Source organism: Schistocerca americana, chromosome 3 (genome assembly GCF_021461395.2).
Source record: "Schistocerca americana isolate TAMUIC-IGC-003095 chromosome 3, iqSchAmer2.1, whole genome shotgun sequence".
Lineage (NCBI taxonomy): Eukaryota > Metazoa > Arthropoda > Insecta > Orthoptera > Acrididae > Schistocerca > Schistocerca americana.
The window spans coordinates 260205260-260229705 of NC_060121.1; the positions used below are offsets into that span (position 1 = coordinate 260205260).

Below are 24446 nucleotides of genomic sequence, written 5' to 3' on the forward strand. Positions count from 1 at the left end.
CATCAATTCACCACATTCAATCTCAAAGGTAACAAACGCTCACGACTGGTACAGGGTGTAATTAAAAAAAACCTGATTTGCATCCTCATAGTGGTGCTACTAGCGCGACTCTTATGCGAGTGACATGACATTAGAACAGACATCATCTTTCAGATGTAGAAACACGCCTACAAACTTTAATTGAATCCGCACAACTCCTTCTTGGTGCTGCGATTTTTTCCCGTCAGTTTATATATCGTGTGTCTCTCCTAAGAGTCATCAGGTGCATCTTCTCAGGTGTTTCGGCGAATGTTTTCTATTTAGTTTTTATGTTGTGTGACTAGGACCAGCCCAAACAATTACTGCACCTCATGTTTTTCGCACGACGCCTTGTGTCGATGAAAGCGCCTCTTTCTTTCCCCTTACAAACAAAATGGTTTTTTTAATCGGAATATTACGTGACCATTCGACAGAGCGCTCTCATATTATTCTAGTTGTTTCATCGATATGTATTAAGCAAAGCTCGAAGAACAAACAACAATCTAACGCTACTCAGCAGCGTTGCATACTTGGCGGTGCTGCCGCTAAAGGAGTACTAGTTACTATTCAGGTCTTACTGACCCTTTTAATAAATATCGATAAAAAGAATACCGCACTAGAGTAACCTGGGACCGCTCTATCGAATTGGCACGTAAAATTCCACTTTAAAAATAATTTTCTTTGTAACAAACCGACGGTTTCCGTTGACACTGGGCGTCGAATGAAAGCCGTGATGAGCGCTATATGTATGGATTGACTCCAGCTGCACAGTGCAGAAACAAAATTGAAAGTATAGGAACACCAAAGAAAATTCGCCGGATGCCTCGTAGCGGAGACATCATGTATATTTCTTATCCTTAAATACACATTTTTAAACATGTATTGCATGCATAACTATGTGCTGTTTATTTTTCTGCTTCGCAGTCCGTTCGAACAGGAGACAGGAAAATGTACTTATGGCTTATGAGAGGGGAGGAAAAGATGCGTACAGAGGGGGGAGGGGGGGACAGAAAGATATCAGGACGTTTATCCAATTCCTATAGAACTTCAGCAATTGCGAAACCTTGAAACGTTCGCTAAAATTTATGAGGTGTGATTAAAAATTAACGGAAATTTTTTAATTTGCGGACTTTATAGTCCGATTTTCTAAACTTTTTTTGTGACGTATGTTCTTGACGTACAGTACGTTTTCATTTTCGTCTGTTTTGAATATTTAGTTCATTTTTGACAATCGAAAATGTTATACCTGTTTTCGAGTGCTCGGCGAATTTTTAGCAACGAAATGAATCTGTGTAAAATTTTGCTTGAGAAATGGAATAAAGTACACCACCGCATTCGAAATGTTGACTGTGGCTTTTAGCGAATCTGCTATGAGTAAGACAAGAGTTTACGAGTGGTATAAACGTTTCAAAGGTGGTCGAGAAGACGCAGAAGACGACAACCTCCCTGGACGTCCTAGCACATCAAGTGGACGTCAGTGTGGAACAAGCAAGGAAAATATTTTAGAAAATCGCCGAATCACCATCAGAGAAGTTGATGATGATGTCCGCATATCCCTTGGCTGATTCCGAGCAATTATTTCTGATGGTTTGAGCATGAAACGTGTAGCAGCAAAGTTTCTTCCGCAACTGTTGCATTTCGACCGCGAATACATTGCTCAGGAACTGTTGAATGAAGTCGACAATAATGCGGAACTTCTAAAGAAGGTTGTAACAGGTGACGAAACATGGGTATAGGAATATGATGGTCGAAGCCAACGCAGAATCGCACCATTGCAAACTGCCAGAAAAGCCAAGACCGAACAATTTCGAAAGGTTCGATCACATATAAGGGTTCGCCTCAATGTTTTCTTCGATTACAATGGGGTAGTGTATCTTGCCTTATGATAGTACGATCAATATAGAATACTACCTGGAATTTTGGTAAACATTTTTGGAATACAGTGATCAATAGATAATTATATTTTAACTAAAGTTCAGTCTTGATCAAAACACTTATGCCTCAATAACATAGGTGACCGGTTTCGGTTATATTTAATATAAACATCTTCAGACCTGTGAATTAATTTTAGAAAATACCAGAAACCAATCATAAAATAACATGAAAAGTGTCTAATGACGGCAAATTGTAACAAGGTAAAATAAAACTTATTATACACATGGCTTCCTTGGAGGATGGTGGGCGGAGCTCTCCTCAGCTACTACGAAGTCAACTGATGGTTATGAGTGCTGAGCATGAGCTTAAATATGCAGAGGCTCCGCCTACTTCCTCTCACAATACTTCACAACTGGTAATCAGTATTCACAATATTACGCTATCGACAAAGTATTTTAGATACCGAGTCGCCTACATCACAATTGCATCGATATATACCACAATTCCAAGGACTTTTACATCTTTGATTTAACTGACACTGGTAATAGTATTAAGGTTGCCCATAGAGGACACAGCTATTACACATCGTAGTTTACCGTTTGTATCTAAAATACAAATAAGTTCTACACATACTAACTACCTCTTAATCAGTAATTTTAAATGAATCAATTTTATGTTATTAGTGTATTTCGTATTTTTATACTCTGACGATAGCGTCATATTATGAACGCTGATTAGCAGTTGTGAAGTATTGTGACAGGAAGTAGGCGGAGCCTCTGCATATTTAAGCTCATGCTCAGCACTCATAACCATCAGTTGACTTCGTAGCATTTGAGGAGAGCTCCTCCTACCATCCCCCAAGGAAGCCCTGTGTATAATAAGTTTTATTTTACCTTGTTAAAATTTGTCGTCATTAGGCACTTTTCATGTTATTTTAAGATTGGTTTCTAGTATTTTCTAAAATTAATTCACAGGTCTGAAGATTGTTATATTAAATATAACCGAAACCGGCCACCTATGTTATTGAGACATAAGTGTTGTGATCAAGACTAAACTTTAGTTAAAATATAACTAGCTGGAAGTTATACGTCTTTTGCGTGAAACAATCCGAAGAAAACACCAGAAGTGAGGCAAAACCACCCTTGGAAATTGCGGCACGATACTGCTCCCGATCGCACCTCAATACTTGATCGTGTTTTTTTTTATTTCAGTGTTACCAATCTCTGTTGACTAAAAGCACTAGTTCTTGCGTGAATAGAGACACTAAACTAAGACTGAGAAAGGACAACACATTTTGCTCATTCATTCTTTCAGGTAGTGTACTCGGTTTAGCCATATTCACGTAATTCCCATGTCGGTGACAAGTATATTTCACATGTACTAAGCCTTAATTACGTGTTGTAAAAATACTGTGCTGATCCGTGCTTTCTGATGCCGGAGCCTATATCACGTAGGCCTATCTTTCAGATGCTTCTAGAGAGACAGAGCATGTTATAGGCAACAACCATCAACCACCTGGGGAGGACTGCTGTAGGATAGGAATGAGAAGGCAGCCTTACCGGTGGCGCCCAGTCGCAGGTAGAAGCTGCCGTAGCGCGCCACATGGGCTGCCGACAACGAGCGACGCCTCGCATGCTCGTACTTGTCCTCCGGCTGACCTGCAACACAAACCGCGCCAAGTTTACATTTATACTTCTTTTGTCTATAATCCAGACGAGGTGTGGAATCCAGAATGAGATTTTCACTCTGCAGCGGAGTGTGCGCTGATATGAAACTTCCTGCCAGATTAAAAGGTCCCGAGTTCGAGTCTCGGTCCGGCACACAGTTTTAATCTGCCAGGAAGTTTAATATCAGTGCACACTCCGCTGCAGAGTGAAAATCTCGTTCTGGAAACATCCCCCAGGCTGTGGCTAAGCCATGTCTCCGCAATATCATTTCTTTCAGGAGTGCTAGTTCTGCAAGGTTCGCAGGAGAGCTTCTGTAAAGTTTGGAAGGTAGGAGACGAGGTACTGGCAGAAGTAAAGCTGTCAGGACGGGGCGTGAGTCGTGCTTGGGTAGCTCAGTTGGCAGAGCACTTGCCCGCGAAAGGCAAAGGTCCCGAGTTCGAGTCTCGGTCCGGCACACAGTTTTAATCTGCCAGGAGGTGTGCAATGATTAAACATCCAAGACTGTACAAAATGAACAGTTCCAAGAAAAATAATAACACTGATTTCCGACTGTTTTTGCAAACGAAAGAATTATTCATATGTTGCTTTTTACTCCCAAACACGATTCTGCACGTCTCTGTCATCATCACTGTGTTATTATCTTATTGAAATATTAATTACTATCAGTTTGGGCTTTGTGGAACAGTCGACTGGTCGGATACCTGGTCATATTTTATTTTGTGACCTTGTCATCAGTCGAAAGATTTTGTGGTTTGCGGGAACAGGCGGGACCAAATCCTATGATTATTTGTGCAAATTCAGCTGCTATTGGAGCATAAAATACCTAAGGATGAGTTGTTATTCGTAACATTACAGTCTAGTTTTGGACAAACATAAAAAGAAAATTGTGAAATTAAACTACCCATGTCATTACTTCTGGAATTTTCATTATTACTTATCCTTTTTAACTATGGTATATTTAAATAAACCTTCGAATTCTTGTACAATGTTCTCTTTATTGCTAGTTTCTGTGTAATGTCTCTCCTAAATGTTGTGCTCATGCTCTATTCTAAAGCCACAGGAGAAAGGAAGATCCTCTGTCCGATGGTTTACAGTATTTAAGTGCAAAGAAATTCGTGAATGGAACAATACAGAAAGCAAGGAAAAGACAACCGCTCACCCATAGTGCACTGATGTGTAATACAAAGAAATGTGTAACACAAAACAGTATTCACAATAGCTTTAGAGTTCTTTGCTTTTTCTAGCAGAAATTCACACACTCACACGCAGCCACACAGACCCCCAAACACAAATTCTCACCTTTCTGTTGAGGCTGATTTGCTGGTAATCAATAGTAAATGCAGGCACAAATGCAAACGAAGGGATGGTTTGTTTGTCGCGGCATCTCAGATAAAATACAATGCTGCTTCAAAAATCTACCCCTCTTGATACGTAATTTGTCAAACTCACATATGTTCTTAACCTCACATATGTTCTTGTGTTATGCGGTATAGCCGGCCAGAGTGACCAAGCGGTTCTAGGCGCTTCAGTCTGGAACTGTGCGACCGATACGGTCGCAGGTTCGAATCCTGCCTCGGGCACGGATATCTGTGATGTCCTTAGGTCAGTTAGGTTTAAGTAGTTCTAAGTTCTAGGGGACTGATGACCTCAGAAGTTAAGTTCCATAGTGCTCAGAGGCATTTGAACCATTTTGTTATGCGGTATATGGATGATACATTTGTGGTGTGGCCACATGGACTAGATATTCTACCTACGTTTCTTCAACAGATGAATTCGCTCTGTCGGAATATAAACTTCATAATGGAAGTGAAAAAAAAAAAACTTTTCTTGATGTTTTGGTACGAAGGAAAGCAGATAGAAGTTTGGGACACAGCGTCTACCGCAAGCCAACGCATACAGATCTATATCTGCAGGCCACAAGCTGCCATCATCCTGCACAATGCGGTAGTGCGTTACGTACGTTATTTCATATGGCACATGTGGTATCTGATCCTGATAGCCTGTCGAGTGAAATACAACATTTGCAGACAGTGATCCGACAAAACGGTTATTCTGAGAGACAGATACGTAATTCATTCAGGCCCAACCGAGTTCAATATATGGAGCATAATGAAGATACGAAGACACACACCACTTTGGCCTTTTTGCCATATTTTGGTGCCATGCCGTCAGTAATCGGAGGAGTCCTCGGAAGATATGGTATTAATGTGTTATTCAACCATATGCAAAAATAGGTTCGGTTAAGGATGATCTTGTCCTCAGGAAATGTGATGTGTACAAGATTCCTTGTCAATGTGGGGCCGCATATACAGGGTGGTCCATTGATAGTGACCGGGTCAAATATCTCACGAAATAAACATCAAACGAAAAGCTACAAAGAACGAAACTCGTCTAGCTTGAAGGTGGAAACCAGATGGCGCTATGGTTGGCCCGCTAGATGGCGCTGCGATAGGTCCAACGGATAACATCTACGTTTTTTAAAAATAGGAACCCCCCCTTTCTTATTACATATTCGTGTAGTACGTAAAGAGATACGAATGTTTTAGTTGGACCACTTTCTTCGCTTTGTGATAGATGGCGCTGTAATAGTCGTAATTTGCTTCCTGATACATTACCCGTGTTAAAATGGACCGTTTACCAATTGCGGAAAAGGTCGATACCGTGCTGATGTATAGCTATTGTGATCAAAATGCCCAACGGGCGTGTGCTATGTATGCTACTCGGTATCCTGGACGACATCATCCGAGTGTCCGGACCGTTCGCCGGATAGTTACGTTATTTAAGCAAACAAGAAGTGTTCAGCCACATGTGAAACGTCAAACACGACCTGCAACAAATGATGATGCCCAAGTAGGTGTTTTAGCTGCTGTCGCGGCTAATCCGCACATCAGTAGCAGACAAATTGCGCGAGAATCGGGAATCTCAAAAACGTCGGTGTTGAGAATGCTACATCAACATCGATTGCACCCGTACCATATTTCTATGCACCAGGAATTGCATTGCGACGAATTTGAACGTCTTGTACAGTTCTGACATGGGGCACAAGAGAAATTACGGGACGACGACAGATTTTTTGCACGCGTTCTATTTAGCGACGAAGTGTCATTCACCGTCAGCGGTAAAGTAAGCCGGCATAATATGCACTACTGGGCAACGGAAAATCCACGATGGCTGGAGACAAGTGGAACATCAGCGACCTTGGCGGGTTAATGTATGGTGCGGCATTATGGGAGGAAGGATAATTGGCCTCCATTTTATCGATGACAATCTAGATGGTGCAATTTATACTGATTCACCACAAGATGCTTCACTGCATGGGAGAATGGCGGTGTACTTCCAACATGATGGATGTCCAGCACATAGCTTGCGTGCGGTTGAAGCGGTATTGAATAGTATATTTCATGACAAGTGGATTGGTCGTCGAAGCACCATACCATGGCCCGCACTTCACCGGATCTGACGTCCCCGGATTTCTTTCTGTGGGGAGCGCTGAAGGATATTTGCTATCGTGACCCACCGACAACGCCTGACAACATGCGTCAGCGCATTGTCAATGCATGAGCGAACATTACGGAAGGCGAATTACTCCCTGTCGAGAGGAATGTCGTTACACGTATTTCCAAATGCATTGAGGTTGACGGACATCATTTTGAGCATTTATTGCACTAATATGGTAGTTACAGTTAACCACGCTGTAACAGCATGCGTTCTCAGAGATGATAAGTTCACAAACGTACATGTATCACATTGGAACAATTGAAATAAAATGTTCAAACGTTCCTACGTTCTGTATTTTAATTTAAAGAACCTACCTGTTACCAACTGTTCGTCTAAAATTGTGAGCCATATGTTTGTGACTATTATAGCGCCATCTATCACAAAGCGAAAAAAGATGTCCATCTAAAACATTCATATTTCTTTACGTATTACACGAATATGTAATAAAAATGGTGGTTCCTATTTTAAAAAACGCAGTTGTTATCCGTTTGACCTATGGCAGTGCCATCTAGCGGGCCAACCATAGCGCCATCTGGTTTCCCCCTTCAAGCTAGACGAGTTTCGTTCTTTGTAGTTTTTTCGTTTGACGCTTATTTCGTGAGATATTTGGCCCGGTCACGATAAATGGACGACCCTGTATAGGCCAGATATGTCGCACAGTACAAGAATGCTACGATGAACATCAGCGTCATACACGCCTTCGTCAACCAGAAAAGTCAGCAATTGCGGAAAACTGTCTGAATACAGGACATCACATGATTTATGAAAAGACGGAGGTCTTATCCCCGGCACTATCTTTTTGGGACTGCGTCATCAAGGAAGCAATACATATCCGTACAGCCAATAATCTCATTAACAGGGATGCAAGATTTCAACTGCGCACAGCCCGGAACCCTGAATTGGCTGCTATTAAATCACGAAGCGGAAATCAAGATTTTTCGATAACAGACCCGTCATAACAAAGTCGTAGTACGGTTTTTTAGTGACTAGCGTCTGGCAGTACCGTTAGTAAACACAACGTACAGCGCACGCGCAGGAGAGGCGCTCTGCGATTTTCGGCAGAGGGCGTTTGGGTACGGACATGCACATCATTGCGCATGCGTGATTTTCGCGCCTAAGAAACGGGGCGTCGACGTGCGGATACCGTCAGTCGTACCTAGCCACCAGCAAGGTTGAACCACCTGAAGATATCGGACAGTTGCTTTGAGGAAATATTGTGGAATTTTCACTACGTGATACGGCGGCAAACCCGTGAGGACTATTTACAAGAGGAAAGGAGTATGGAGAGTAGAAGCACGTAAGACAGAGAGGGGGAGAGGGGTGAAAACGAGGTGGGGGGAAGGACAAGAAGGTCGAGATGAATAAGGAGACAGGAAATGGAGACAGAGAGAGGGTGGAAAAGGGGGGAGAGAGGTGGTGGGTGAGGGTGGGGGGAGAGGGAGAGGGCCAGAAAAGAGAGAGAGAGAGAGAGAGAGAGAGAGAGAGAGAAACAGAATTCTCGCGTCCAGGCGTGGGAGAAGTTGGTACACGATTCAGATGGTGCAGCGGTGTTGCGGACAGAAGAGAGAAGGGAAACGGTACGGTGAGGTTGAGGGAATCGTGTTAACGGAGGTTTAGAGCAGGAGCTTGGCTAGAGTGAAAGATATACAGGAGACAATCCCACCTCTGCAGTTGAGGAAACTTTGCTCATAGTAAGCGTCCTAATGGCTGCTTAGTGGAGCAGCTGTTAACCTCGTTTGTGTTTTGATGCACAGCATGTTCGGCAACTGGATGGTGAAGTTTGCAGTTTGTCATACAGCTGGTCATTTGTCATACCCACATAGAATGCTGTACAGTGCAGCATAGCTGATATATAACATGGCTGATTTCACGTGTATTCCTGCCTTTTATTGGATAAGAAATTTCCGTTGTGGGTGGGTGTATGTGCCAAGTCTGGCATCTGGTCCGACTACAAGTGAATGACCCGTGGGATGCAAGATTGGGAGAGGGATTAAAAGAGGAATGGGAAAGATTATTCGGTAGGCACGACTTTGGGTAGGATACCCCTCATCTTAGGGCATAACGAGAGATAGTCATAGCCTTGGTGAAGGATGTGACTGAGCTTTTCAAGGCCGGGGTGATACTGGGAGATCAGGAGACTGGTAGTCAGTAGCTGTTTAACAGGTTTACCCATGTCAGAGACGGAAATGGAACGGGAGACATGTTTATGGATGAGCTGGATAGGACATTGTCTGTCAATGAAGGCTCTTGTAGGATTATCGGTATATTTCGACAACTCTTTTTTCCCACTGCAGATGCGACGTTCCCTGGTGGCGAAACTATAAGGAAGATACTTTTCCACACGGAATGAATGACAGCTATGAAGGTGGAGGTACTGTTGGTGGATGGTGCGTTTGATATGAACACACTATTTATGGAGCTGAGAGATGGTAGTCGACATCTAGGGTGATGGCTTGCAGAGCTAAGATGGACAAGATGAAGCGGATAAGGGAGTACGGTTGAGGTTATGGGGGAAAGAGCAGTGGTTGTCCTTCCCACGAGTGCAGATCATGAAACTATAATCAATGAACCTGAACCGCACAAGAAGCCTCTATTGGATAGGAAAGATGCCTCTAAATCCCATAAATGAGTTAGCACAGGATGATGTCATGTGAGTAACCATTTCAGTCCCACGGATTTGTTTGTTTTATATATTTGACTTTCGAAAATAAAATAATTGCAGGTCAGGATGTGGTTCATTTAGAGGATTATGTAAGAGGTGGTGGGTTTGCTATCAGGAAGTACCTGTACTAATACTCCCAGCCAACCACAGTGGTTGCCTTTCCCTTATTTTACGTAAGTGGAAAGTCTACTTTCCATACCCGTTATCTAAATGTATCCAATGTTTTTCGCGGGAACTAAAAGTGGTCTCCCAAAGATTCCCATATAATTTCCCCGAGCACTTCCGTTACATTTTATATGGGCTACACCGTCCTCTTACGAGCCTAGGAACGTATCTTTGAATTCGCTCGATGTTAATCATGCGTACATGAAAAGGATTCCAAAGACTGGAACAATGCTCTAGAACCCTTTCAGTACATTTAAGTAAACTGTTCACCTTCCTAATACTGATTAACTGTAATCGTCCATTTCATATCGCTTCTTAGCGCTACCCCTAAATACTCATATGATGTTACATATTCACTCTAATCCTGTAATCAAATATTGTCTACAATAGAGAGAAAGAACTCAATAATATCTTACAGTTATGCTCATTTTGATACAGCTATCATTCAAGACCAACTGAACTTTTTTTTTCCACGCCTTACCTGTGGACAACAGCATCTTAAGCGCACAGTCGTATACTGCTGCTGATCCTATCGGGAAAATCCGTTATTTATATACATTAAGATGAGTGGCTTACATGCCATGACCCAGTTGTCATGAAGAGTTAACGCACGACAGGCTGGATTTATAAACCTACATAAAGTTCTGCGAATTAGGAGAGTTACTTGAAGTCAAAGAGACCGCTGAGAGAAGCTGTCGGAGTAGAATGACTTTACGTTCTTTGTTGTCAGGACTAATATATGTTGAACACTTTGTTCCAGCTTCCCTAGATACAATCTATGAGTTCCCACATATTATCCTTTTATTTAACTGGAATTTCTACGTGTAACTTGTTTGGCAGGTCATGACTGTGAATAAAATTATTTACAAATTATGCTAAACGCAATTGTTTGTCTCCGCCTTAACTCTAGTAAATAAATTTCACATCTCATGCACTTTCCTTCTCGTATAATTAGAGGGTGATAACCCACTATAAGCTATGAGGGTGTAATTATCCAAGTTCAGTTGAATTATAATGAAAACGTCTGACTTTTAGAATGTTACATTTAATCTTAATTATTTTCATTTTCAACTAGATTGTTTAATAATGCCGTTATGTGTATAAGACGTTAAATCCATACGAAACAGCTGGACTTCAACAAAGAAAAGTATAGCAGAGACCATTTTCATTTAATGGAATTTTTTCTCGTAATTTTGTCCAGTCACAAATGCCTTACTGATTTGGGATCCAGGACTTTACCTAATGTGCCATTTGGCTCAATTTCCACAACGAATGTAGGATCATTACATCTTCAGTATTGCGACTAAAAAGTCTTACACTTCCATGTTGGTATAAAAAAAGGAGACACTATTTCGGCTTACGAGTCACAGGAACATATCTTCTCTGAACAAGCACTTACCGAATCTGTTGATGATTTTGTAGACAGCGCGACTCTTCAGCAGAATCATGTAAATGAAGCACATGTAAAGAATACTTCCAACGTAGAGATACAGGTAGAATCCCTGAAATGAGAAATCGAAATTATCGGGTTATCAACTAATCATGACTTCTACATCTAAAACAAGTTTTTCGTTCTCTTATCGTGTTACTACATATAGTTACGCAGAAATACGAACTTCGAAAGTCATTATACAGCCTCTGTGATCACTAAAATGATGTTCAAAGACCAAACAACTAGTGACAAGAATTTCCAGTTAAACAGTCACCAATAGTAGCAAAGGGAATGTCAAGCAAAACCGCTACATTGCAATGGTCGTTGTGAACAGTGCGATGGTTTAAAAACGGATCTCTGCCCGAAACTAGTAATCGAGTGAATAAAAAAGTAAAATTTGCAACTTTGGACTGGTTTTTCGTTCTATTGAGTAACAGAAGTTGCTGATCCACAGCCACTCTAGCATGCTGGAAGTTCATAAACAGCGATTTCTCCCACAACAGACTTTATTGATATTATCCGACGGTAGATGCTGTTACTGTTTCTTAAAACAGTCAACAACAATGCAGTTAACTTGTCACCAGCCTGACGGCTGCGGGTCCCCTGTCCTTAAACAAAAAAAACGCAATATGGCCTTCCGTCTCACCCTGCTTCATTAATTTCTATCTCTGTATTGCGTTGGGTCTGGCTGTCCCAGATTAGTGGTTTCCTGCAGAGGTCAGGGCGCTGCAATGCTTCAATCTCTTATTGTCAGCTCGTGGCACATCTCTTCAGAGCTGGCAGACCGTCCAAGTTAAAACACGATACAATCGCCTTCCAGCGTTTAGGACACAACACAGAAGATGGCTCTTTGACGGACTTTAGACCCCACGCAGTATGCTGTTCCGAACTTTCTACCTACATCCATCCTTCCTTTGGCGGTGCCCGTCCTTCGTAAATGCCTACGTTTCCCCCTAATGACCAGACTCTGGCTATCTCCCCAGCTCGGCTGGCCTTTGCTGCCGGCCGCGGTGGCCGTGCGGTTCTAGGCGCTCCAGTCCGGAGCCGCGCTGCTGCTACGGTCGCAGGTTCGAATCCTGCCTCGGGCATGTGTGTGTGTGATGTCCTTAGGTTAGTTGGGTTTAAGTAGTTCTAAGTTCTAGGGGACTGATGACCACAGCAGTTGAGTCTCATAGTGCTCAGAGCCATTTGAACCATTTTTTTTTTTTTTTGGCCTTTGCTCAACCTGTACTCAATAACACTTCCAACTACACGTAAATAGATTCCAGAAGAAGAATTTAATGCGAAGTTATAGAAATTGGATGTGGCAATCACTGACATTAACTTTAATCATACTTGTACTCTTGTTTTGCTGGGGTTAATTTAAATCGCCTGGGCTTTTTAATTTATTGGATAATAATTATGAAGACGGCAATTTTGATAAAAACGCTCGTGTCATATTCCTATACCTTTCTGATGCCAGAACAATTTCTTCATTTATTCCTCTAGATATTTAAATCTATCTACATTCTGAGGTTTTCCTCCTACCAGTATTGTATAACCGAAGAAAAGCCACTATAGTGCTGCCGTTCTGAAAATAAAAAGACAGTGCGACGTTGGCACAGAATATATTTCAATGTCATCGTGTTGAGCAACTGAGCCTAGTAAAACACGATAGAGACGAACGGTTGTGACAGTGCAGTGTGGACAACCGTATTTGTATGGTTACCAGTTTCAGTAGCCATTTACTGCAAATATTTTAAGCTTGGAAATTTTAGCAAACTAGCCAAAGAAAAAGCAACGGGTGTTCGTAGCGGGTGTTGGGCTGTTTCACCACATTGATCACCCATATAGCACCCAGTTCAGCACACAACACATTTCAGGAAGGCGTTACACATGCGAGTGTTTTACTATTCGTTTTGTACTGCTGAGCTATCTTCCAACGATTCCTATTTTTTTCTTATTCTTGAAGATGTTCCTGCCCAAATACATATGTACGAAAAATGGTACGTTTACAAGCAGTGATTTCTTATGAGACAGAAATAAGCTCATGGTTTGACAAGAGTTTCGGTGCTGGTAGAAAATGTATTCTGAAATAACGCCAAGACTGCTGTATTAATTGAAACAAATAACTCTGTTTAAGTCACAACGGAAACTATTATTTGGATAACTATAATTTTATACGAAAATCCGATAGAAGATGGACGAAGTATTACTAAATAAATCGGAAGGGAAACACTGTGCAATTATGGAAACAGATGCCCTTACAGAAAGAACAGAAAGATTACCGCGTCGAAATTGCAGTCTATACATATATGTGGATACTTACTTGTAGGAGGAAATCTTATCTAAAGTGTTCATTTCATGAGCCTTCTACTGTATATTCAAGTCTACTGCTATTGTTAACAACAGCGATCGGCAATATATACATGTTCACATTCTCGAGTTCCGCTAATTAATACGAAAACCAATGGTAGTAGCTTTCAAGTTATTCTTTACTTAGCCTTCACATTCCACCTGCGTGCTCAAAGATTTCTAAGGTAAGATTATCCGGACACAGATTGTAGCTCGTGTGATCAGATTACTAACATTTGATTTGTTGCTGCATCGCTTGCTCGCAGAGCTCTTACAGAGAATTATTTAAGTAATACCAAAAGCAGCGTGATTTCTTCGACCTCACCTTGTAATTTCATTGCATAGTACAGCTTCATTTCCGTTGTTGCACAGGTAAGCCTTATCATTAATATGGTAACGTTCAGATATTACCTAGTGGGTTTAGGGAACAGTGAGTGTTCATTCACTTCTCACAGATTCAGATTACCTCTAGCTACTATACTGCATATGTATATTTTGTATGTGTATTACTGTTGTTAGGCTAATGTACAAACATACAGATGATCTACAATGAAAAGATTGTATAAATGCTTTGGATATAGCGTACACTTTTGTATATATAGGAACTCCAAACTCGGACGTTTCACGTAGTTACTTACTGATACAAATAGACACAAACAACTACAAAGTTACACTTGAAAAGTTACAAATTCTAGTGAAGATTCATCCTACTGTAAGAGAACCATCACACCCAAGATGCCATAACACAGGTGCAGCATCTAAGTAATGAGCACACAGGACTACATGTAAACTAACAACACTTCAAACAGTAAAATAGATTTGTGGTCAAATCTTAAGGAGGAAACTAACTTTCTCATGATGGGACACTGACAAGTAACGTAGTTCAGTGAAACTTGGGCCATACATATAACGAACTGCTACAGTATAGTACGAAAGGTAACTGAAAGAAATACCCAACAAGGCGAACGGTCGTGACACTTCTATTCCAAATCAATAATTACACTGAAGGCACAGAGATAGGGTTTGTGATCACTACAGACGGCAGTGCATGCTGTACATATTATTACGTACATCTACGCGGCTACACTGTAACTCACACATATGTGTTTGGCAGACGGTTAATCAAAGCAGCTTCACAATAACTCTCTGCCATTCCACTCTCGAACAGCGCTCGGGGAAAACGAACACCTGTATTTTTTTCTTGCGAACTCAGATTTTCTTTACTTTATTATGGTGATTGTTTCTCTCCATGTAGGTCGCCTTCAACAAAATATTTTCGCTTCCGGAGGAGAAAGTCGGTGATTGAAATTTCATGAGAAGATCCCACTGGAACAAGAAACGTCTTTGTTTTAATGATGTCTACCCCAAATTCTGCATCATGTCCATGACACTCTCTCCTCTATTTATCGATAATACAAAACGTGCTGCCCTCCTTTGACCTTTCTCGATGTGCTCCATGAAGCCTATCTGGTAAAGATCCCACACCGCCAGCAGAGCTTAAAAAGAGAAGGGACAATCATAGTACAGGCAGTCTCTTTGGTAGATATGTTGCATCTTCTAAGTGCTCTGCCAATTAAATGCAGTCTTTGGTTTGCCTTCCTCACAACATTTTCTGTATGTTCTTTGCAGTGAAAGTTCTTCTTAATTGTGATTTCTAAGTATTTAGTTGAATTTACGCTTTTGGGTTTGATCGATTTATCGTGTAACGGAAGTTTAATGGATTCCTTTTAGCACTCATGTAGATGACCTCACACTTTTCATTATTTAGGGTTAATTGTCAAGTTTCGCAACATACAAAAAAAAAAAAAAAAAAAGAGGTTCAAATGGCTCCGTGCACTATGGGACTTAACTGCTGAGGTCATCAGTCCCCTAGAACTTAGAACTACTTAAACCTAACTAACCTAAGGACATCACACACATCCATGCCCGAGACAGGATTCGTACCTGCGACCGTAGTGGTCGCGCGGTTCCAGACTGTAGCGCCTAGAACCGCTCGGCCACCCCGGCTGGCCGCACCATACAGATATCTTTTCTAAATCGTGTTACAACTTGTTTTGATCTTATGATGACTTTACTAGACGATAAATGGCAGCGCAATCTGCAAACAACCTAAGACGGCTGCTCAGATTTATATACATACGGATCAGCCGAAGACCTATAACACGACCTCGGGGAACGCCAGAAATTACTTCTGTTTTATTCGATGACTTTCCATCAAAAACCCACGAACTATGACCTCTTTTACATGAAATCAAGAATCCAGTCGCATAACTGGGACGATATTCCAGGAGGACACAATTTGATTAGAAGTCAACTGTCAGGTACGGTACCGAAAGCCGGCAGGAAATCTATAAATATGGACCTGACCGTTCTCCCGTCTTAAATCCCATCGAGCACGTGGGGGATGCATTGTGTAGACGTATCAAAGAACGTCCACATGTTCCAATAACCATCCATCAGTAGTCTACAACGTGCTCCTATTCTGGCCACAAGGTTACTTAGGAGTGCTTGTGGTAAGGCGTTCCATTTCTCCACAAGCAGGGTGACAACTGCTGGATGATCGTTGGAACATGTGGACGTTCTGCAATACATTTACACAATGCACCCAACATGCACTAGATGGGATTTAAGCTGGGAGAACGGGTAGGTCAGTCCACTCGACAAATATGCTTTCGTTGCAACAGCTGTTGCACCTGTGGCTTGTCGATGCCGCCACAGATTGTGATCCATAAAAATGTAATCAGGGCCACATGCATCCGTGTAAAGCCCAGATGGGGAAGAAGGACAGTGTCACAATAACGTTGATCGGTGAGTGTACCTTGTTCGAATATTTGTAATTATGTGCGCCTGTGCAACGTTCTCTCCCCACACCATAACACCGGGACAACCAAAACCATCATGTTTGGAAATGTTCCAGGGTGCATTCCATCTCTCTACATATGAGGATACGTAATGCAACCAGGAACATTGTCGAACATGATCACCACTTGTTAAGGTGTGGGAAGCCATCATATTGCATAGGCATATGTTGTTGTGGTTTTCAGTCCAGAGATGGTTTGACGCAGCTCTCCATGCTACTCTATCGTGTGCAAGCTTCTTCATCTCCAAGTAGCTACTGCAATCTACATTCTTCTGAATCTGCTTAGTGTATTCATCTCGTGATCTCCCTCTACGATTTGTACCCTCTACGCCGCGCTCCAATACTAAATTGGTGATCCCTTGATACCTCAGAACATGTCCTAGAAACCGATCCCTTCTTCTAGTCAAGTCGTGCTACAAATTCCTTGTTGTTGTTGTAGTCTTCAGTCCTGGGACTGGTTTGGTGCAGCTCTCCATGCTAATCTATCCTGTGCAAGCTCCTTCATCTCCCAGTACCTACTGCAACCTACATCCTTCTGAATCTGCTTAGTGTATGCATCTCTTGGTCTCCCTCGACCATTTTTACCCTCCACGCTGCCCTCCAATGTTAAATTTGTGATCCCTTGATGCCTCAGGACATGTCCTGCCAACCGATCCCTTCATCTAGTCAAGTTGCGCCACAAACTTCTCTTCTCCCCAATCCTATTCAATACCTCCTCATTAATTAAGTGATCTACCCACCTAATCTTCAACATTCTTCTGTAGCACTACATTTCGAAAGCTTCTATTCTCTTCTTGTCCAAACTATTTATTGTCCACGTTTCGCTTCCATACATGGCTACACTCCATATAAATACTTTGAGAAACGACTTCCTGACACTTAAATCTATACTCGATGTTAACAAATTTCTCTTCTTCAGAAACGCTTTCCTTGCCATTGCCACTCTACATTTTACACCCTCTCTGCTTCGACCATCATCAGTTATTTTGCTCCCCAAATAGCAAAACTCCTTTACTACTTTAAGAGTCTCATTTCCTAATCTAATTCCCTCAGCATTACCCGACTTAGTTCGACTACATTCCATTATCCTTGTTTTGCTTTTCTTGATGTTCATCTTATATCCTCCTTTCAAGACATTGTCCATTCCGTTCAACTGCTCTTCCAAGTCCTTTGCTGTCTCTGACAGAATTACAATGTCATCGGCGAACCTCAAAGTTTTTATTTCTTCTCCCTGGATTTTAATACATACTCCAAATTTTTCTTTTGTTTCCTTTACTGCTTGCTTAATATACAGATTGAATAACATCGGGGAGAGGCTACATTCCTGTCTCACTCCCTTCCCAACCACTGCATCCCTTTCATGCCCCTCCACTCGTATAACTGCCATCTGGTTTCTGTACAAATTGTAAATAGCCTTTCGCTCCCTGTATTTTACCCCTGCCACCTTTAGAATTTGAAAGAGAGTAATCCAGTCAACATTGTCAAAAGCTTTCTCTAAGTCTACAAATGCTGGAAACGTAGGTTTGCCTTTCCTTAATCTTTCTTCTAAGATAAGTCGTAAGGTCAGTATCGCCTCACGTGTTCCAACATTTCTACGGAATCCAAACTGATCTTCCCCGAGGTCAGCTTCTACCAGTTTTTCCATTCATCTGCAAATAATTCGTGTTAGTATTTTGCAGATGTGACTTATTAAACTGCTAGTTCGGTAATTTTCACTTCTGTCATCACCTGCTTTCTTTGGGATTGGAATTATTATATTCTTCTTGAAGTCTGAGGGTATTTCGCCTGTCTCGTACATCTTGCTCACCAGATGGTAGAGTTTTGTCAGGACCGGCTCTCCCAAGGCCGTCAGTAGTTCTAATGGAATGTTGTCTACTCCCGGGGCCCTTTCAGTGCTCTGTCAAACTCTTGACGCAGTATCGCATCTCCCATTTCATCTTCATCTACATCCTCTTCCATTACCATAATATTGTCCTCAAGTACATCGCCTTTGTATAGACCCTCTATATACTCCTTCCATCTTTCTGCTTTCCCCTCTTTGCTTAGAATTGGGTTTCCATCTGAGCTCTTGATATTCATACAAGTGGCTCTCTTTTCTCCAAAGGTCTCTTTAATTTTCCTGTAGGCTGTATCTATCTTACCCCTAGTGAGATAAGCCTCTACATCCTTACATCTGTCCTCTAGCCATGCCTGCTTAGCCATTTTGCACTTCCTGTCGATGTCATTTTTGAGACGTTTGTATTCCTTTCTGCCTGCTTCGTTTACTGCATTTTTATATTTTCTCCTTTCATCAATTAAATTCAGTATCTCTTCTGTTACCCAAGGATTTCTATTAGCCTTCGTCTTTTTACCTACTTGATCCTCTGCTGCCTTCACTACTTCATCCCTCAGAGCTACCCACTCATCTTCTACTGCATTTCTTTCCCCCATTCCTTTCAATTGTTCCCTTACGCTGTCCCTGAAACTCTGTACAACCTCTGGTTTAGTGAGTTTATCCAGGTCTCATCTCCTTAAATTCCCACCTTTTTGCAATTTCTTCAGTTTTAATCTACAGTTCATAACCAATAGATTGTGGTCAGAGTCCACATCTGCCCCCGGAAATGTCCTACAACTTAAAACATGGTTCCTAAATCTCTGTCTTACCATTATATAATCTATCTGATACCTTTTAGTATCTCCAGGATTCTTCCATGTATACAATCTTCTTTTATGATTCTTGAACCAAGTGTTAGCTATGATTAAGTTATACTCTGTGCAAAATTCTAACAGACGGCTTCCTCTTTCATTTCTTAGCCCCAATCCATATTCACTTACTATGTTTCCTTCTCTCCCTTTTCCTACTCTCGCATTCCAGTCACCCATGCCTATTAAATTTTCGTCTCCCTTCACTACCTGAATAATTTCTTTTATCTCATCATACATTTCTTCAATTTCCTCGTCATCTGCAGAGCTAGTTGGCATATAAACTTGTACTACTGTAGTAGGCATGGGCTTCGTGTCTATCTTGGCCACTATAATACGTTTACTATGCTGTTTGTAGTAGCTTACCCTCACTCCTATTTTTTTATTCATTATTAAACCTACTCCTGCATTACCCCTATTTGATTTTGTATTTATAACCCTGTATTCACCTGACCAGAAGTCTTGTTCCTCCTGCCACCGAACTTCACTAATTCCCACTATATCTAACTTTAACCTATCCATTTCCCTTTTTAAATTTTCTAACCTACCTGCCCGATTAAGGGATCTGACATTCCACGCTCCGATCCGTAAAATGGCAGTTTTCTTTCTCCTGATAACGACGTCCTCCTGAGTAGTCCCCGCCCGAGGATCCGAATGGGGGACTATTTTACTTCCGGAATATTTTACCCAAGAGGACGCCATCATCATTTAACCATACAGTAAAGCTGCATGCCCTCGGGAAAAATTAAGGCTGTAGTTTCCCCTTGCTTTCAGCCGTTCGCAGTACCACAACAGCAAGGCCGTTTTGGTTAATGTTACAAGTCCAGATCAGTCAATCATCCAGACCGTTGCCCCTGCTACTACTGATAAGGCTGCTGCCCCTCTTCAGGAACCACACGTTTGTCTGGCCTCTCAACAGATACCCCACCGTTGTGGTTGCGCCTACGGTACGGCTATCTGTATCGTTGAGGCACGCAAGCCTCCCCACCAACGGCAAGGTCCATGGTTCATGGGGGGAGGACAAATTCCTATTCTCCCTAATTCTACTCAGTCCCTTCTACGTGATCTACCCATGTAATCTTCAGCATTTTTCTGTAGCACCACATTTCTGAAGCTTCTATTCTCTTCTTGTCCAAACTATTTATCGTCCATGTTTCACTTCCATACGAATAGTTTCAGAAAAGACTTTCTGACACTTAAACCTGTACTCGATGTTAACAAATTTCTCTTTTTCAGAAACGCTTTCCTTGCCATTGCCAATGTACATTTTGTATCCTCTCCACTTCGACCATCATCAGTTATTTTGCTGTCCAAATAACAAAACCCATCTACTATTTTAAGCGTCTCATTTCCTAATCTAATTACCTCTGCATCACCAGATTTAATTCTACTACATTCCATTATCCTCGTCTTGCTTTTTCTGATGTTCTCTTATATCCTCCTTTCAAGACACTGCCCATCCTGTTCAGCTGCTCTTCCAGGTCCTTTGCTGTCTCTGACAGAACTACTATGTCATCGTCAAACCTCAAAGTTTTTGTTTCTTCTGCGTGGATTTTAATTCCTACTACGAATTTTTGTTTTGTTTCCTTTACTGCTTGCTGAATACACAGATTGAATAGCATCTGGGATACGTTACAACTATGTCTCACTCCCTTCCCAACCACTGCTTCCCTCGACTCTTATAACTGCCGTCTGGTTTCTGTACAAATTGTAAATAGCCTTTCGCTCCCTTTATTTAACCCCTGCCACTTTCAGAATTTGAAAGAGAGTATTCCAGTCAACATTCTGAAAAGCTTTCTGTAACTCTACAAACGCTATAATCGTAGGTTTGCCTTTCCTTACCCTATCTTCTAAGATAGGTCGTAGGGTCAGCATTGCCTCGCGTGTTCCAACATTTCTATGGATTCCAAACTGGTCTTCCCTGAGGTCGGCTTCTACCAGTTTCTTCTACCAGCTTATACCAGCAAAGGCATAGTGACCTCCAAATCTTTGAGCACGCTAGGGGGGGCGTACTGGATCACGTTCACATGCACCAACGACCATCCAGCAGCAGTCAACCGCACTGGTATAGGAATGGAACGTGCTACCAAAAGCAGTCCTTATCAAGCTTGTGGTCAACATGGGAGCACATTGCAGAGCATCCATTGCCGTCATGATAATTACACACGGTATTAAGAACCATGACCTATCTTTTGTAATATCTAGGCGATCATCAAAGCGGTGGTTAGTTCAGTCTAATAATTGTCTTTCAATAAAAATGTCCTTTTGTTTGATTGCGTATTTCTTTCCATTGCCTTCTAAGTATGGTCAACGTTTCACTGAGCTTTTTCACTTGTCAGTGACGCATCATGCTAAAGTTACTTTGATCCTTACGTTTTGTACGACTGTGTATAATAACATAATGCAAAATTTTAGCACTTTTGTTGCTCCATAGTAAGTTGAGGTATCGCGCGTTTAACAATCTGCTCAGTTTCAGACAGAAGTAACCTTATAGTCACTCATATAAGATGGAGATGAGTTTGCATATTACCATGTAGCTTCAGCCTGAAGAATTGTGCAACTACAGGGACCTCATACGTTTAGTATATTCTACAAGTAATCAATGTCGTGTAATGCACGGGCTATCTTCTTGAGTTTGTCACTGCCACCTTTGCGAAATGACAACAAGACTTTAATTCTCTCCTGCGTTGAAAATGTCTTGGGGCACAGTAACATGTAGTCGGCCCGAAATACTCACCTGGAAGTAGTTTGCATGCACCTCTGCAGAGAGCACCTCCGTTATGGGCATAGCTATGCCGACCACCACCAGCAGCTTGGCGTAGAGCGCCGACAGGATCGTGCTGAGGGCGTCACTAGAACAATTGCACAAAGTTTGTCCAGTTATTTCAAGGACTAAGTGATGTGTTGCATGGCAGCATTACAACTCTAGAAATGTTTTTCACTCATGAAATCTGTAGAAGAGTCAAGTGACAATATTATTTCGTTGTGAGGCGCTCAGCTTATTTGCAGTTAGCTTAAAATAAAGCAGACGCTCAGGTTAATACAGGATAACAACTAATATCTGGTCCCTAGCTTCTGGAGAACCCATGATCATCTTTCACACCTGAATAATCTGTTGCCTTCATTTCAATAAATTAATCTTCTTTCTCGACTGAGCCTACGTATTCATACCATAATTAATATTCCACTTTATAGATAGCAGACAAAACCCGTGTCAAAGCGAAAATCGAACACAAGTCATTACCTTCCGCCGGAATTTTGAGCTCTGTGTGGATGACTCAAATGGTATTGCACTGGCTTGGAAATGCAAGGGTCTTGGTTCGAGTCTCATTCCGAGACGTTCAGTAAGCTCTGCATATTCTTTATTCATGGAGGCAATGGTAATTGACATGCTTACTAGACAAATAAATACGGCGAAAATACTTTATGACAAGCAGAAAAAGGGGTTATGCAAATATCTTTCATAGTGAATGATGAAAAATTAAAGATTTAATGCAACAAATAGCCACTTCGCGTGCTTATTCTCTCTGTTCGTCCCTCCCTACTTGCTCCTTTATTCAAACACAGTCATACACTAACGCATTTAACATTCGGAAAACATATTTCTTTTAGATGAAGAAAATAGTAGAATAATGTTGCGTAAAATGGGTGCAAGGAGAGTATATTGGATTGAAAAAGCCAAAACGATGATGCCAATGGAAGTACATAAATAATATAGAGGACACTGATTAGTAACTTTTGTGGTGTCTAGTTACAAAAAAAGTTTAACCACTGAGGAAATAAAAGAAACTACGAATAGAGCCAAATTTAAGCAAAATATTTCATGAAAGTATTTCAGATATTCATAGTTAAAAATGTACCTTCTCCCACATGTAGAACAATAATGTACTTATAATTAAACAAACAGACGTTTCGTACAAAAACGCTATGCGAGTTTGATAAATGATAGCTTTCCTACAGAAGAACAGGATTTAAATATTTTATTGAAGCTATATTGAAAATTAGAAAAAAAATAGTAGCATAATTATACATTCACTGAGTGAGATTGTAGAATTACATTTTGCCACTGATAGATATTTGTTAAGTACTTTGTTTATAGCTGACAGAAGGACTCAATTTTTGAAGAGCTAGTCAGTGCGATAGTGTGGAATTCATCATAATTTGTATTCGCTTTTCACTGCATTTCTGTAAAGTTTCTCAGTGTATTATGCAGTATATGAGTTTACAAGTGCACTGTGCAATACGTAAAATTCCATGTTCCTTAAAATAATAAATTCTAATGATAACACAGAAAAAATACTGATTTTACGTAAGTGAGGTAGCTAAAAACGGACTGCAAGAATTGATTAACTTCTGAATGGTAGCACTCCGAAATGATACGTAACCTGTCAGGGAATAGTGATAAACGATTCGCATTCTTATTTGGTAGTAGCTTTTACATTTTGTATTCGGCACTTACAATTTAAGAGAAGCAGAGGGATTAAGTGAAAGAGATGAATTTAGTTCTATAGGAAACGTGATGAATAACATATTGAAGTAGAAATCTCTACAGTTGCAATGCGTCGACTGCACACCGTCCAGTGCAGCGTCAATGGAAAGAGTGGACAGCCTCCAGGGAGACAGATTTCAGTACCCCCTGTCAACGCTGATTTAACCAGCAGCCCCATCAATGGTCGGCCAAATTCGGTGGCAGACTTCGAGAACGTGAGTACAGAGTAATTGGAGGACGATACCTAGCCTACGTTCTGCGAATACTAATAGATAATTAGAGTACTTGTAACTAGGAGGCACAGGATGCCACTTCATATGAGAAGTTATTTTGTTTTCTTATTGGAAATAAAGTGTTGAATTACAATTCAACTACAGATCATTTTGGATTCCTGCCACCGGCCATTGCAACTTCTCTCCTTCCTTGTTTATGTCGGTGCTGACTCCCACAGTAGCCGACACAACAAAATCAGATTGTGCGGGAGCGTGCTGAAAAGTAACGCATCCGAATTTGTAATTCTGTTCTCAATATCGGTTGAAATGTTACACATCATGCATATTACTCGGCCGACTTTCGCGCTCCGCTGGTGCAAGCTGCATCTCTCTGCCGCTGTAGGGCTCCGAATTGCACTGTGAGACGTGGTCGTGTGTAACGTGACTACGTCAGTGCGAGAAAAAAGCGTGCTGTAGTCGAATTTATAACCGTTCACACATGGAATACTCTCTCCTTGAAGGGACGTCTTGGGGCGCTGTCATCAATGATCC

At 41.4% G+C, this 24446-nt stretch overlaps 1 protein-coding gene across 1 annotated transcript in view; it reads right to left on the reverse strand.

Annotated features, from left to right (window-relative positions):
* Positions 1–24446, reverse strand: part of LOC124606008 (proton channel OtopLc-like) — a 136227-nt gene that overhangs the window by 98540 nt on the left and 13241 nt on the right. The window contains 3 exon segments of the mRNA XM_047137971.1: positions 3453–3520; positions 11281–11387; positions 21931–22045. Of these exon segments, the coding sequence (XP_046993927.1) occupies positions 3453–3520; positions 11281–11387; positions 21931–22045 (290 nt within the window).